Source organism: Notothenia rossii (genome assembly GCF_949606895.1).
Source record: "Notothenia rossii genome assembly, chromosome: 11".
Classification (NCBI taxonomy): Eukaryota; Metazoa; Chordata; class Actinopteri; order Perciformes; family Nototheniidae; genus Notothenia; species Notothenia rossii.
This window is the reverse complement of record NC_136910.1, coordinates 42575052-42592635: the sequence shown is the minus strand read 5'-3', so window position 1 is coordinate 42592635 and position 17584 is coordinate 42575052. Positions and strand designations below refer to the sequence as shown.

The 17584-nt window shown below is 39.6% G+C and overlaps 1 protein-coding gene across 1 annotated transcript in view; it reads right to left on the bottom strand.

Annotated features, from left to right (window-relative positions):
* Positions 1–1000: 1000 nt before the first annotated feature.
* The window catches only part of bmpr1bb (bone morphogenetic protein receptor, type IBb), a 59838-nt gene continuing 43254 nt past the window's right edge, over positions 1001–17584 (bottom strand). The window contains exons 5-14 of the mRNA XM_079656688.1: positions 8758–8917; positions 8317–8419; positions 7931–8033; positions 6476–6572; positions 6247–6391; positions 3601–3793; positions 3094–3391; positions 2821–2996; positions 2594–2724; positions 1001–2015 (exon numbers count right to left, since the gene is read on the bottom strand). Coding sequence (XP_079512814.1) covers positions 1890–2015; positions 2594–2724; positions 2821–2996; positions 3094–3391; positions 3601–3793; positions 6247–6391; positions 6476–6572; positions 7931–8033; positions 8317–8419; positions 8758–8917 — 1532 coding nt within the window. The 3' untranslated portion in view covers positions 1001–1889. The remainder of the gene's footprint in view (positions 2016–2593; positions 2725–2820; positions 2997–3093; positions 3392–3600; positions 3794–6246; positions 6392–6475; positions 6573–7930; positions 8034–8316; positions 8420–8757; positions 8918–17584) is intronic.

Sequence of the window (17584 nt, the reverse complement as noted above, 5' to 3'; positions counted from 1 at the left end):
AGACTCTGGCGCCTTGACTTCCAAATGAAATACAAAACTTGCTTTCGTCTGAAAAGAGGACTTTGGACCACTGTGCAACTGTCCAGTGCTTCTTTTCCTTAGCCCAAGTCAGACGCCTCTTCCGTTGTCTTGAGTTCAGAAGTGGCTTGACCATGGGAATACGGCTATTGTAGCCCATTTCCCGGACACGTCTGTGAACAGTGACTTTTGATACCTGGACTCCAGCTTCAGTCCACTGTCTTTGAAGCTCCCCCAAATTCTGGAAGCGACTCTTCTTCACAATGCTGTTAAGGCTGCGGTCATCTCTCTTGGTTGTGCAGCGTTTCCTGCCACATTTCCCCCTTCCAACAGACTTTTTGTGGATGTGCTTTGAAACTGCACTCTGTGAACAGCTTGCTCTTTGAGAAATTTCTTTTTGTGTCTTACCCTCCTGATGGAGGGTGTCAATGACGGTCCTCTGGACAGCAGTCAGATCAGCAGTCTTCCCCATACTTGTGATTTAGTTTACTGAACCAAGCTGAGTGTTTTTCAAGGCTCAGGAAACCCTTGCAGGTGTTTCGAGTTAATTAGACGATTCAAGTGATTCGTTGAACACCCTACTAGTATACTTTTTCATGATATTCTAATATTTAGAGATAGGATATTTGAGTTTTCTTAAGCTGTATGCCATAATCAGCAATATTAAAATAATAAAAGGCTTGCAATATTTCAGTTGATTTGTAATGAATCCAGAATGTATGACATTTGTTTTTTTAATTGCATTACAGAAAATAAAGAACTTTATCACAATATTCTAATTTTCTGAGACAGTCCTGTATGTTTTGTTTTGGTATATTTGCGCATTAATTCGAAATATGTTATGTTGTTGCTGTGTATTTATTAATACTATGATATATCTTATTTATATACAACATATTTATATATTGAACATGAGGATTTAATTTGTTATTAATAACAAGAATCTTAGAGCAGCGTTTGGTTTAACATAAATAGACAAACCTTTGATACACAGTCGTTTTTATTGGGGAATGTCATCCAGATCCACTCATACACTCATTAATCACATATGTACAGATTAAATAAGGCAAATGCCATAGTGGTAGAGTGGACAGGAAATATTCTTTACACAGATAAATCCTCAAAAACACATGACATCCAGCAATGTAATAATTATCAATAGATTCCAGCTTGATTATGTACAAATGAATTGTGAGCAGAAAGAAGAGATGATGAGAAAGAGCAAGGCCTCAGCTAATGCTGAAGGACAATCCAAATTACCAAATTCCACAATGACAAATGTTTATGCAGAGGTTTTTTTTAATATTGAAATTCATAGTACATTTATAAAAAAAATATTCTTCTGCTGGACATATGTTTCATAATTAATTTACTTTTCTTACTCGGCTTTGTTCCAAAAAATTATATAATTTACAATGAGGTCTTCAATCAGTGTTTTTCTTCCTTAGGATGGATGACAGTCACCATGAATGGAATTGACGGTGTGAAAGCAGCTGTAACAGTACAAAAAACTGCACATAGAATACTGCTATATGGCTTTAGAAGAGCAGAGCAGGAGCTTCCTCAATTCAGAACAAATCACAGGGAACTTAGTGCTCCTCTCTTGCAAGCGACAACCACTCAGCTTTCACAGAAAGCAACACCTGAACATTTGTTCTGAGGCAGAGGTGGCTCAGACAATGGAAGGGCATATCTCCCCTGACATAATAAATCTTTTGCCCCTAATTTTTTGGGCTGCCAGCAGACTGTTATCCTCATTGCTTATCCTCGTTATCAGTTTATTTTGTCTTTTCGTTCACAGTCTCTCCCCTCCTTCCTTCATTGGCCAGTGTAAGTGGCCAAGTCTCTGGTGATGAGATCCTCACTCTCTCTCACAGTTTGATGTCTTGGGTCTCTAACATCTTTGCCAGGCTCTTCTTCACCCTCAGGGCTGTGAGGCGAGAGGCCGGGTTGTGAGCCCAGCACTCGGACATCAGTTTTCCCATCTGCCTTAGACACTAAAGACACAAATGTACATAAGTTGTATGTAAATGACTCCTTTAAAAAGGTTGTAATACATGGATCATTACTGATTTATTATTAATTATAAGGAATTTTTAAGACCAATGCTTTTCTTTAAAAATGCAATCATGATTTTATTGAACACATATTAGTTATTGCTATTTATGACTAATGTATTTTTGTTAGAAACCGATCACAGCTATTTAACAAGCCTTTTTCTCGACATTTGTGAATGTGGAGAATATAAACCAACCAAAGACATTTTGTTACAACCTGGCAAACAGAAGTGTTATTTTTAATGTTGTATTCCTTCTGTATAAAACAAGCATATTATTATATTATATGTTTTTATTTGATTGTATTTACTTGTTTGAAATGAATTATGTTTTAGGTTGACTTACAACATCGGTCCAGGGACTACAGAGGAAAAATAGCCTCTTGGCTATCTAGCACATTTACAGAAATGTTAATTAATGTGCACTGTCCCTGTTAAATAAATGAATAAATAAATAAAAAAAAGATATATCATTAACCATATTACAATTAAAGTGATAAAGATAAACATTTAGAATACCTCATCACTTGTCCAGCGGTTCGCAAATGAAGGTCTTTGTTTCTTAATGCAGGCAACTTCTATCATGTCCTCGTAGGACGGATCAGTGGGCACAAGGTCATGATAGGGCAGCTGGTACTCCTCCACAATGCCTTCAGGATAAACAGATTTATGTGGGAATTAGTCAAATCATCAAGAAAATATTTACGAATATATCATATTTAAAACAAGTTTTATGTTTTCCTGACCTCCAGAGATGCAACGTCGGGCCATCTCCCAAACGATAAGGCCAAAACTATACATGTCAGCCATTATAAAAGACTGGAAGTAGGTCCTGTTCAGGGTTTCTTCCAACACTTCAGGTGGCATGTAACGCTTCGTACCAACTCGTAGGTTAGGAGGGATATCCACCTCATTGGTGTCACTAAGAGAGGGAGGAGAAACAAAAATAAATGGAGATATGTAAGAAAATGTCCTAAACTATAGTAAAAGTATTTAAAAGTACAAAATGTTTGTTGTACCTATTAAACTTGACCGCTAGTCCAAGGTCTGCTATACAACAGAATCCATTTTTTTTTACCAAGATGTTTTTACTCTTCAGGTCTCTGTGTGCGATGGCCGGTTTGCCCTGTGTGCCATATATCTCAGTGTGCAGGTGACAGAGGCCTGATATTGACGAGTAGGCCAGTTTGAGCAGAGCCTTGACATCTAAGGTGTTGGACTTGAGGTAATCGTATAAAGATCCACTCTCATGGTAGTCTGTGATAAGGTAGAGCTGAGTCCATGAGCCGGTTCCTTTAATATCAGCAGCTATGAATCCTGGGGGATAGACGTGACAGAAATAAGAAATGTGTGCACACGTACAAATATATAACAGTAATAATTTGGGTCAACATGAGAAACATTTTATGACTTGTCCCTGGGATATTACCTTTATTTAAGCTCATCTTAACAGACACACAGGCACATCAACACTTAGGACAGTCCTTAGATTAATTAAATGTTGCACGCTATTTATGTCACCTTACCTAATATATTGTCATGTCTCATTAGGAACGTCTGATATATTTCAGTCTCTCTGAACCAGCTGTCTTCTTCTGTGGTGAAGAACACTTTAACAGCCACTCTCTCTCCTCTCCACTTGCCCATCCAGACTTCTCCGTATCGCCCTTTTCCGATCTGCTTCACCATCTGAATCTGCTTGGCGATAGTGCGCTGCACCTGGCAACAGATTAATGCAAAACATGTGTTATTTATTATGACATTTCTCTTTAGAAAACTATTTAATTAAACACCTTCATATTGAAAATTGTACTTCCATCATTACAGTCACGTATTACCTTATGGTTAAATGTCTTTCTTGTTGCTTTTGTAATTAGTTGCAGCACCATGAAAAGCACTTAAAAATAAACAATTTCTGTTAAGTGGTCCATTTGTCTCAATGTGGAAAAGTAGGGGAATAATTTGTATGATATTGCTACGACCCTTGGTCGTTAGGTCATTTGTGTGTACATTTTTCCCTCCTGTGTGTGTGTGTGTGTGTGTGTGTGTGTGTGTGTGTGTGTGTGTGTGTGTGTGTGCAAGCAGGTGGTGCCCATTAGCTGATTAGATACCTCCTGCATGCTGATTGGTCCACCTGAGGAGACAGGAGCATATTAAGCGGCAGCCGTGCAGTTCCTCGGCCGCTCTCACTGACTCCACTTCTCCTACTCCCATCGCGGCGCTTGATATTTTGTTCTATGGTGTTGTGAGTGCACTTTGGTATCGTTTGTCCTTCTCCTCTGGCTGCGGGCTAGTGTCACTTTACCTGTCTTTGCAAGACAGTTTATGTTCTCAGGAGTGCAAACCCTTTTGTTTTCTTTTCCCTTTTGGATCGATCATTTTCTCATGTTTAAGGTAGTGTAGGTAAGAAGCGTGTATATTTATTTTCTCGGTTTGGTAAGATTTTGATTTGTAAGGTTTGTTTCTTTTTTGTTGGTTTTGCTACTCCTGTTTGTGTATATATTTGGTAAATAAATTTACCAAACGCTTTCTCTGACTCGGTGTCCGTGTTCTTGGGAGTGGGAAGAGTGGGGAGAGTGCAAATTTTGTGCTGCGCCTAGGTTCCCCTAGACCTGGGCGTAACAATATTGATAATTATACATGTATGTCATATGGGCAACATACAGTGGGGCAAAAAAGTATTTAGTCAGCAACCAATTGTGCAAGTTCTCCCACTTAAAAAGATGAGAGAGGCCTGTAATTTTCATCCTAGGTATACCTCAACTATGAGAGACAAAATGGGGGGAAAGAATCCAGGAAATCACATTGTAGGATTTTTAATGAATTAATTGGTAAATTCCTCAGTAAAATAAGTATTTGGTCACCTACAAACAAACAAGATTTCTGGCGCTCACAGACCTGTAACTTCTTCTTTAAGAGCCTCCTCTGTCCTCCACTTGTTAACTTTAATAATGGCACCTGTTTGAACTCGTTATCAGTATAAAAGACACCTGTCCACAACCTCAAACAGTCACACTCCAAACTCCACTATGGCCAAGACCAAAGAGCTGTCAAAGGACACCAGAAACAAAATTGTAGACCTGCACCAGGCTGGGAAGACTGAATCTGCAATAGGTAAGCAGCTTGGTGTGAAGAAATCAACTGTGGGAGCAATTATTAGAAAATGGAAGACATACAAGACCACTGATAATCTCCCTCGATCTGGGGCTCCACGCAAGATCTCACCCCGTGGGGTCAAAATGATCACAAGAACGGTGAGCAAAAATCCCAGAACCACACGGGGGGACCTAGTCAATGACCTGCAGAGAGCTGGGACCAAAGTAACAAAGGCTACCATCAGTAACACACTACGCCGCCAGGGACTCAAATCCTGCAGTGCCAGACATGTCCCCCTGCTTAGGTCAGTACATGTCCAGGCCCGTCTGAAGTTTGCTAGAGAGCATTTAGATGATCCAGAAGAGGATTGGGAGAATGTCATATGGTCAGATGAAACCAAAATAGAACCTTTTGGTAAAAACTCAACTAGACGTGTTTGGAGGAGAAAGAATGCTGAGTTGCATCCAAAGAACACCATACCTACTGTGAAACATGGGGGTGGAAACATCATGCTTTGGGGCTGCTTTTCTGCAAAGGGACCAGAACGACTGATCCGTGTAAAGGAAAGAATGAATGGGGCCATGTATCGTGAGATTTTGAGTGACAACAAAGGGTATATAACAAAGTATTGAGATGAACTTTTGTTATTGACCAAATACTTATTTTCCACCATAATTTGCAAATAAATTCTTTAAAAATCAGTCAATGTGATTTTCTGGATTTTTTTTTTTTTTCTCATTTTGTCTCTCGTAGTTGAAGTGTACCTAGGATGAAAATTACAGGCCTCTCATCTTTTTAAGTGGGAGAACTTGCACAATTGGTGGCTGACTAAATACTTTTTTGCCTCACTGTATGTGCCTTTTCTATGATGTTTTACCTTCACACTAAGAGTAAAAGTTGGACCGTTTTATAAAAAAATATAAAAAACACAATTCCTAATAAAGGCATTGAAATGGATTTTTTTATACCAACCAGCCCAAGGTGAAAATTGAAGGATAATGCAGACATTTATTATAGTTATTTGAGGTTATTTGAGCTTGTGATGTTGAGCCAGATGTGCACTTGTATTTTCTTACCAGTAGAGGGAGTCCTGACCCAGAGCCTGACCCGATGCTGCGTGAATGCTCGATCAGGTCCTTCAGGGACTCCCCGGGGGGGATGTACGTCTCCTCCTGCTCCAGGTCAATACTGTAACGTGGTCTCGACTCCTGCCGCTTATATCTGCAACAAGAAGGTGATGAAATGTTTACCAACACACATCTGGGAAGTTGTTGAAAACGCATTAGATGTCTTCAGGAAGCTTACCTGAAGTAGCAGAAGAGGAGGATGAGACCAAGGATGATACTGCAGACGGTGATTGATATGAAGAGTGCCATGTACTGGATACTGCTGTCAACGTAATCTAAAAAATAGGAAGAAATATGTATATTATTTCAATTTGTTTATGTAGTTTTTATGATCTAACCAACACTAAATGGGAATAATCCTGTCCTGAGAGTGAGGTGATTAATAGGTAGTGACAGTCATTTGTTCATTGTTATCAGCTCCAAAATCTTTGTAATTTTCCCTTGCAGAGACAAGCTCCTTTTCTTCTTCCTCCCACTAACCCTTCCCTGCTCCCCCGCCTCTCTCTCAGCGTGTGATCGATCACATCCCCTTCCTGAATCCCACAGATCAGCTGTCACTCTGACATCGCTACAGAAACCCCAGAGGCCGAAAGCAGCTCTGGGACTCTAGCCTTACTGCCGTGCTCCTGCCAATCAGACACACAAAAACACACAGGCTCGAAACCCGGGGGGGATTCCATGGTGTGCACGAACCCACACACACACACACACACACACACACAAAAGAAAGGACAATCGAACAAAGAAAAACTGCATTTATAGCAAAGTGTCTTGTGAAAACCTTGCATGTTAAATAATAGCTCTGGGTTTAGTCAAAGATTTGTTGGATGGGTAAGCAAAGGCAAATTGTAAAAATGTAGCTATATAAGGTCTTCACAGTTTTCTCTGCAATGAGGGAATCTTATCAACAATTAAAGTGCAACTAAGCTTACCCCCAAAGTTGTTTTAAATATTTTCGATACAAGTGTTTATTTGAATTGGATAACCATTGATTGTCTGGAAGCTATTTACTTGCTTTGTGGTTGCAAAAGTTGCCCTTTTCTCAACTCTCAGTTATTATCGTTTGGCAGTAGCGTCTTATCATAGCTGATAAACATTGATGGTCAAAATTATGAAAATAAGACCAAATAATAATTGTCATTTATTTCTCTCCAACTGACTGGCGAAGTCAGTCTGTTGTCGTTTGCTTGAAGGTCAAGACAAAAAGTGTGTGAGGCTGTGTGACAGCAAAAGGGTGAGTTTGTGTGACAGAGACAGAGAGCGAGAAAGAGAAGGAATGTGTGTGCGTGCGAGTTGGTGTGTTGCGGAGTAACAGATGGACAGATATCTCACATCCGTCCCGAGGCAAGAAACTCAAGCAGGCCCTGGGGAGAGGCTGTCCTTTTCATTAGAGGGTGAGAGAACAAGCCGAGGCTGCAGGCTCTGTTTCACCTGCCTCTCTCTTTCTCTCCCTCGCTGCCCCCCGGAGCAGTATGTGCCACTTTACTCCAGCACCACACTGTGGTTTGTAACAGTTTAAACTGTCACTACCCATCACCACCCAGCATGGCCTGAATGAGTCTGCTGTAAAATGTCCTCAAGTGGGGCAGGATTTCAGTGTGTGAAAACCTGCGTGAACAAAAGAATGTCTTACCTGTTGTGATGAGTGGAGGAAGAGTAGGATGCAAGTCTCTGTTGCAGTAATCCTGATCTGTGCAACACTCGAGAGCTCTCCTCGAACGTGCATTCCACGTGTCCTATCGAACACAAAAACACACACACGCAGTTAACACTAATGAGTAGTGTGTATTTACAGCCGCAACTATTCCTAATAAGAACGTTTTACAACACCAATGTTTTTTTTCCCACTGATGGAGGGCTGGACAAGTTGTATTTAAATAGGTCTCATAAAGAGCTGTGGTGAGTAAAGGAAAGCTCATAAAGGCTTAACAACAGCTAATGGAGGAGGACACACATACAAAGACAAGTGCAAACATAGGCAGGCATACACACACACACACGCACACACAGCTGACTTACCCTGCACTGGAACTCGAAGCCGTCGAGACCCAAACAACCTGCAGTGACGACTGCATGACCCCCCTCCTCCTCCTCAACCATGGTGAAGCAATAACCATCAGTCCTGTCAAAATGGAGACTTTTAATTATTACTGTATATCCATCATTACAGGTAATTTATTTAATCTAAATGCAGAATTGAAACTGCCTTTTGAATTATATTACATCATATGCACCACCTACATTTAGGCTACATACAGCTGATGCCATTAAATGAAAATGAATTAATGCAGGTGGTTTGACTAATGAAAGTGCTAATAAGCTTGGTCTAGAAATGTTAGATTAAGTAAAAAAAAAAAGATTTTTATAATCAATCATTATTGTTTTAACCTTAAATAGAGTCGTTTGTATATCCTGCGTGCATGTTAGAGTGAGCATGGAATTGTGTGCGCTTCACCGTACATGCATGTGTTGTTGACAGAGTCTTCGGGGCAGTGGTGGTAGCAGTGACACCAAAGCATGTTCTGAGGTGGAACCGGGGCTGTGCTGCTGCTCTCCTCCAACCTTCGCTCCGATCCCCCTTTCCATCCGTTCTTCAGCAGCATGGTGTCCAACATGTTGGCTGTACAGAGAGAGGGAGAGAAAAACTGGACTCAGCCAAAAATATCTGGACAGTATTCTGGTTGTAGGAAAGTCAAAGAGGTAAAACTTCATTACAGCGACCTTAGGAATATTTAAAACGGAATAAATCAAAGGTTCCAAACAACATTTCTGCTCATTTCCAGAGAGACTGTATAGTTCTGCCATTCTCTGCACCGTTACCATGGCAATTCACATTATGTGTGAATATGTGTTGCTAAAAGCAATCACACTGTTCTGGACTGGACCTAATGTGCCTGAATAAAGTCTGGAACCAGAACAGCGCAACTCACCAGAAATAATTCTTTGTGCGTGTGCGTGTGTGCGTGCGTGTGTGCGTGTGTGTATTAAGTTTGAGTATGCAAGTGTTCATAGTGCTTTTGAACGTGAGTCGGCAAGACATTGTTATATTAAAGAAAATCCATCTACCATTTTTGGCGTGATACAAAAATATAGAGCCTGATATAATTAATGGTTTTGTTTATGTTATTTCTTCCTCCAATAAATGAAATACTCCTGACCAATGGAATAATTTAAAATCAACAGATTTGAATATCAATACGACTTAATACATGTATATTACAAAATCCTGTTATTTCTCATACTGTACACCACCTTTTTATTAATTATTCTTGCATAATGCTAATCATTTACATCCCAAATAAATCTCGAAATAGCATAGGACAGTTGACATACAGTATCATGAATTGATTATTTTTGTCAAACTACTAAAGTATAGTACTACTACTTAAAGTATTTAGATGACTGGATACATGACATGATGATTTAGTGTTTATCTTCTGAGAGGAGAAATAACATTTCCAGCAGGCAATGGATGCAGTGAAGCGCAGAACCTAAACAGAGTCAAGCCAAGTGCAGTAAGACAGTAGACATGTATTCACATAAGCCAGGAGAGGATAAATATTATTGCTCTGAACTTGCTCAGCCTTGAAGTGTTAACTGTTGCTGCCACTGAACTGAAATCACTCCAAGGTAATGTGTGCCATAAAAATGCCATCTTTAGTTATAAACGGCACTGACATTATGAAATGCTGATTTTGAAAGAAATATGAAAAAACAATAAGGAACCAATTAGAATTTTAAAACATTAACAGATAAGACAATATCCTTATTATATATAAGAAGAAGATGAATCCACTGTTCATTTGAAGCACATTCATTGTTAATTGTCATAAAATGTAAACTATTTTATTAAAGAGGCCTACTGTTATTAAGCATTCTTAGTGATTGTGCAGCCTTCTTTATCTTTACTATCAAGTAACTGAAGATGCACACATTTATCAGTGGAGAATAAAACCAGGTCAGACAGCAGCTGGTCCCTGAAGACCTCTGTGGTCAGAGAGCTGATATGTGTTGTGCCGCACCAGATGGATGTCTTCCTCTCTCTCTCCTCTTTTGCTCTCTTTATTATAATATTTTCATCATAAAACTGTAAATTTCAAGAAAATCTGAGCATGGCATGCCACAAAATATCTTAAAAACGTAAAACAAAGGTTATCATAGAGTTTATCTCGTATTAAAAGTCAGAAACAAATTATTGTATAGTATGCCACAAAATTGTGCACGAAGCATATCTATTAAAAATGTGATAAAAAGGTTGCATAGTTTGGCATAAAAAATATAAAAACGTCATAGTAAAGTTGTATAATAAAAATATCAATAAAAGGTCATAGTTAAGCATGCAACATATCACCAAAGGCTATAGAATAGCATGTTGTAAATAAGTCATTGTACAAATAAGTCATAAATACTGTAGGTATGGCAGAAAAATATCATGCAAATGTCGCAGTATATAACACTTTAAGACAGGGTTATCAATAGATAAATAGATAAAAAATATGTATTATTCATCTGATTTGAAATTGTGAGTTTGTTTGCATAGCAAAAAAACAATCACAAGCAACTATAAACTATTAAACCTATGTAAAGAAGTATAGGTGTAAATCCCAACATAAGATCCATTAATGCATCCATAAAATCCAAGAATAGCCTCCTTATAAGCATGAGGATTCCTCTCCAGGACTATGTGAGGAAAAGGCTGAATCAGAGTGTGTGGTATAGTATAAACACAGAGTTTGTTCTTTAATAGTACTCTGTGTCCTTCCAACACTATCTGTGATATTGTTTCTGTCGGCAGGGAAGTTTGTGGAGCAGTTCTGTCTTCCCTCACAGTGGCCTTGGTTTGTCTACACAAGAATTTAATGTTTAATGAAATGGTCTGACTTTCAGATAAATTCTGCCCATCTCAGCTCTGTTTTTAAAGATATTAAAAATGAGTTCAGTGAGTTAAGAAAACAGGGGCATTGCAATGACAAGAGCAATGTTCCAGGAAAGTGGATGTAAGGACAATAAATGTGGGTAAATCTAAAGATGCAACACTAAAGAGTAAAATGAGTACATTTGTTGTGAGACTATCTGGTTGCACAGTATACAGCACAACACGTTTATGTTCAAGTCCTACACATAATAAGCATTTCATTTCAAAGTAAAGTGTGTGACTTGACACGGCACTAAATCCATTTTCACCCCTCTCGCCTCAGCCCTAATCACACCTTTTGGACATATTCTCCTATAATAAACCTCACTGTATGTATAATTAAGTTAGTTGGGGGTATATGTTTAAATGTTTCTGTCTATAAAATGCATACAATGGTCTTTATGATAGTTTGATTATCATTTACTGTCCTGTTTGCTCAGAGCACAACGTCCCCCAAGCATTGACAAAGGGGGCCTAAGTCTAAAGTTTGAGCATTTAAATTAGGCAAAGCAGATACATTATACATTTACAGCATGAAGTTATTACTCTAGAACTTTAGGTAACACAGGACTGTCTTGTTGCCAAAGAGAGTTTTTTGTGTGTGTGGGGGGGTTTGTCATGCTTGGTATATAGCAGCAGGTTTACTACAGAGTCAGTGTGTGCTCCACAGACTATTAAAGAGGCTATAAGATGTAAAGCCAGCAGGAGTCTTACAGTAAGCGAGAGGCCATCTTTGTTATGCTTAGCACTGCTAACAGAGGGCTTTTCTTCCTCAACTAAAGAAGCACATTGATACAGGAGAAAATCACACAGGTATATGTGTAACGGTAAAAAGATGACCATGCAAGTAAATGCACTTTATAGATTTAGATATATTAGAAAAAATACCTTATTTATAGATTTAAATATTTCATGGTTTTTCTCACATAATTGCTTACACACATTCTCTTTTGTCCACGTCTTACAAACATGCATGCACGCACGCACACACACATACACTTGATGTGTTAGCTACAGGGCACACTCAAGGTCACCCCGAAATGTGATCTACGTCCCCCACACATTCCACAGGCTGTTCGTCAAACTAGACACACACACTAAGAGTCAGTGTAGCACACACAAACATAAACACAGACGGATACACACACACTTAACACACATATAACTCCAGCTGGAGAACCTTCAGTCACGGCTCGTCACCCGCAGTGGCCCTGCAACTTCACACTGGCTTCAACTTTTCCGAAATATTTCTGAATCAGTGATGACAGCTCATGTGCCGTCTTCATGGCGTTGTTTGTAATCTCTTTTCAGTTCTGTAGAAACATTATCACTGTAGTCTGTGACACTTCCTTCCTCCTCCTCACTCACATTCAGTCAAGTTTGCCGTGGTGACAGAAGTATCATGACTGTGGACTGTGTGTCATTCCTTTGATAAAATGAATGATACATGGGAACTAAACTGACATTGAAATGTCCACACAAGATCCAGATGTTTTTCCTAGTTATCACTTTCCTTGTTCTCTAAGGGTCTACCTTTGGGGTTTTCCCTCTACTATTGTTTTTTTTAAGATAATTCAGATAGTGTTTTTCATATAACGGTACGTATTGACTTATTAGAAAAGTCACATTTTTACATATTCTTGTTTAATATTCTACTAAATATTTGTTTTCCAAGGGGACATTATATGGAACGCTGACAGAGATCGATGTCACTTGCACAGCAGAATGATTAACATCTGGAATATGGACATCCATATTTTATCAGTACATCTTTCTATCATCATGCAGACCTTCCTATGCCCTGCTTTATTTCCAACAAGCAGTTTGCAGAATAGACAGGAGGCTATGACATTTGCAAAATATACATGATTATAGATGAGCATGTGTATGGTTATAAGGCTTTAACAGTTTTAAACCAAGGCACACATACCTTGATGATATGGTAACAAGTATGACACAAAAGCAACTAGAGTGAAAAGATACAGTGTAATAAGGCATTTCTTGAATTAAGGATGTCAAATGATTCAAATAAGAAGGATATTGGGATTGTTTTTAGAACAAGAGCCAGCGATAATTCATGAGGAGAATATGCTATGAGATCTTGATATTTTTAATGAGACTTTGAAGCCAATCTTTTCCTTTAATTTGTAGCTTAATATCTGTGTGTGTATAGACGTGTACTGTCCTTTATACATCACTGAATTGAATTCCTGATAAATATTCAGTGTACACGGCCACTCTGGATTTGTTCCGTGCAGTAGGAATAGAAATACATGCAACCAAAGACAGACACCGGGAATCAATGAATATACAATTAAAATATTAGTTTTTTTATTTTTCCATCAAGAGATGACTGGAAATCAATGCATAATAGGATTACTGCCATTACAAGTGATATGTTAGAAGAGAGATGTTGATTGGGGAATTTGAAGTCCAGGAAAATGTAATCTCTGCATTAAGTGTTCCAATAAACAGCTCACAAGAAGCCGACCTCACAGCACAACAGCCGCTTCGACTGTGGGCCGAGACATTCAAACAGGCTGTTCATCACAAGCAGAACGGAGGACATGAGAGAAACGGGAGATAAGTTACTCCAGGTGGCCATTATAAATCACCTCCTCAAAGGAGACATCATCCCCAGTGTCTCCCGAGTGCACTCTGACCCTGAGGGAGTCACAACCAACCTGCAGGGCCATACATCCTCCTCCGCCCTACCACCCCACCCTCATCCCCCTTCACCCCCTACAGGCTTCAAAGGACTCTGCCACATGAGACACACATGTGCACACATTACACACACACACACACACACACACACACACACACACACACACACACACACACACACACACACACACACACACACACACACACACACACACACACACACACACACACACACACACACACACACACACACACACACACACACACACACACACACACACACACACACACACACACACACACACACACACACACACACACAAGTCTGAGGAGCACATTCCACACTCTCTCCTCCATCTCTGATGCTACACCCACCATCAGCTCATCCGTTTCCATGGTGCGGCAACCTGTTCTGCATTTACCAGCCGTGACCAAGCTGCTTTTGTGGAGGAATGAGATGGTCACTCCCATTACTTTCAGCAATACCGGCACAACACATTTATGGAGGGGGCACCGGTCTGCCACAGACCCCGCTACAAATTGTGTCCCAATCCCACCCTAAGAAAAACTAGCTCAACGGTCAGGGATTCACAATGTTTGCACAGAGGAAACCTTCCACAGGGGTGTGAATACAACAGAGAGCTGCTATATCCACAACAGAATACACAGACACACTGTCTTCAGATTTTTTCAAAAAAATGCCAAGAACAGAGGGACAGACACACACATGCATAATGAAAGAAAAAAGGAGAATTGCGCACTGAGGTTTTGAGACTTAATGAAAAATATAAGTCTATATATAGGGTTATTAATGCAATGATTTTACATAAAATATTTAAACATTATTTTGAGGAACATAAATAAACTCTGTCTCTCTCAAACAACTGAATTGAAAAGATTATTTTTGTAGAAACATTACAATCTCCATATTTCAATATTTATTTTTTCAGCTTATCACTATCATATCCAATTTTTTCGATATCTTTTTATGTCTGTCATTTTGTGAATATTTCTGTTCCCTCGTAAATAATATTGCAGTATTTTCAACTATCAGCAACAAAAGAAAAGTCAAGAATGTGTCAAATGATATACAACACACATGCTCACTCAAACACACGCAGCGTGGAGGCTGGCATGTTATGAAACCAAGGCTTAGCATTGACCACAGTGCGGTGTCTGTGTGTGGCCCTCATCCCAACACACTATCTCAATCTTCCTGCTCCTGTGAAGTTAGAGATATGTTTTTTAACATTGTCTATCCACAAAGGTCATCAGTTCATCTCACTGCTCGTCTATGTATCCATGTGGTCGGGACTTACTGGAAGAAGCCACAAGCCACCGACTAATGTTGGGCTCCATTACAGACATACTGAGAGACTTCAGCCACAATATGTCATTTTACCCCACAATATTTCCCCTGCCAGTGTTTTTTCCACAGAGTTGTTCAAGGGCGTTGTAACGCAAAGCCAGGTATGTTTTCGGTTGATATAATCATGAAACTTAAACACGTTTTTTCTTGTAACTAAAATTACAGTATTATTCTGTGTTCGTGCATTTGTGAAATTCAGGAGTCAGAAGTTGCAATTCTTAAATATTCAATGTAGTTATCCTTTAACGCACAAAAATGAGTCTTAAGCCTCCAAATCTCACAAGGCAGATACACTCATATGGTGCTCATGAACCCCACACACACACACACACACACACACACACACACACACACACACACACACACACACACACACACACACACACACACACACACACACACACACACACACACACACACACACACACACACACACACACACACACACACACACACACACACACACACACACACACACACACACACACACACACACACACACACACACACACACACACACACACACACACACACACACACACACACACACACACACACACACACACACACACACACGACTGCTGGAGCAGCACATCTGCCTGGGGATCAAATTCTGTGTGGGGGAACCGTATCCACATCCTGACAGGAAGCAGCGCACAGAAGGCTGGAGAGGCCTGGTCCTGCCGAGGACCAACTACCGTTGTTTTGTACTTCTGGACCACTGCATCAGACTACACTGACCTTATTCCACAACATTCAACCCAGATGTCTTGCAAAGATAAATGTGTAGTGAATCGTACTTGCAGCTTTCTTTTTTACATTTTTGAAGAAACATTTTATATAGGTAGTTAAATAGATTTCTTGCACTTGGAATCCACAGTGATACATGTAAACAGAGTCTGTGAGGATCCTATAGAATAACAAGCCCTCATTGAAATAACATACTTTCGATTTGAACGGCCGTTACAGAACATCAGGATGATCCTGTTTTACCCGCTCCAAAATTAGAACTAGAAAGTTTTGTAACTTTAATTAGTCCATTTATAACAAACCTCCTTTGCACTTGAGTAACTGAAGCCGAGCTGCAGTAAAAAAAAAAAAGGTTGCTGATAAAGATAAAATAATACCTCCTCTAAATGCTCCTACAGAGAAACACTCCTACAGAGACACACTGACATTTCCAGAAATTCGATGACCGCTGAGAATGAAAACCCTACATTGTTCAGAAGGCCAGTGGATTGCTTTAGTGGTGTAGAGGGAACTTTTTCGGTCATTGGATGAGATTAAAAACAGCAATATTCATTAACAGCCTCTGAATATAGGGGTTTTGTGTGTCTGAAGTGTAAACAGTGAAGGGACCGCCTTGGGTGAGTGTTTCTGGGAATTGTCTTATTAGCAGCAGTGGCCCCGAAACATCCAGTTTTCATGGTCAGTCAGTGGTTTTGTGTTACAAACATTGGAAAGCGAAACCAAAATGTTGATGGAGGAAATGAGTCAAAACCAATATAAATGTTAAGAATGTAACCATCATAAAAAGGTATTGTCGCCCTTTAGCCACACAGAAGTATTTCTATTTCCACCGCATTGCGACCGGAAGAATGGGGCTAGGGATCATCTACTCTCAGTGAACCTCACCAGCCTGTGGAAACAGGTGGCAAACTGACTGTGCTGCTTAGATTTATGGGCAACCTCCCACATGTTATACTCATTTGGGAGACCCTTAAAAGACCAGGTCACTGAGGAAACGGAGAAAAAGCAACTGGTGGCTCAAGTATTGGTCAAAAAAGTGGATAGAAGGAGAAAAACAGAGGAAGTACAAGGCAGGATAAAGGCCCATAGTATGAAATAATCTCATGTCAATGTATAGTCGTGCTGTTGGAAAAAAGATAATCAATGGTACTTCACATTCGTCTCTGTCTGAATTTCACTCCATCTTTCCACATCCTTTCTATCTGTTTGGCTACTGAACGTCAAACACCCTAAACTAATATTAGAAGAGGAGTTAAACTCTTAGCTCAGTCTGCACAGATACAGGAAGAATGATGGAAATTCTCAGAAGAAACATTCATCAGCAGCTGAGGTATTTCGTGACCAACTGCGAAAATTACAGCTAGCTCTGAACCGCTCAGTCAGTCTGGGATTTTACAGCTGGTCTTTATGTGGTTGCTTAAGTGAAGCATCGCTTTATCGCAGGATTTAAACCAGAATCCCTTTGTATTCCAATAAGACGTTGATTATATGCATATATTTACCTTTTATTGTTTATCTTTATGCTGGCTAAAAAGCCTGACACTCAATTTATTCTCCTTGTTAATAAGTGTTTAACAACTAAGTAG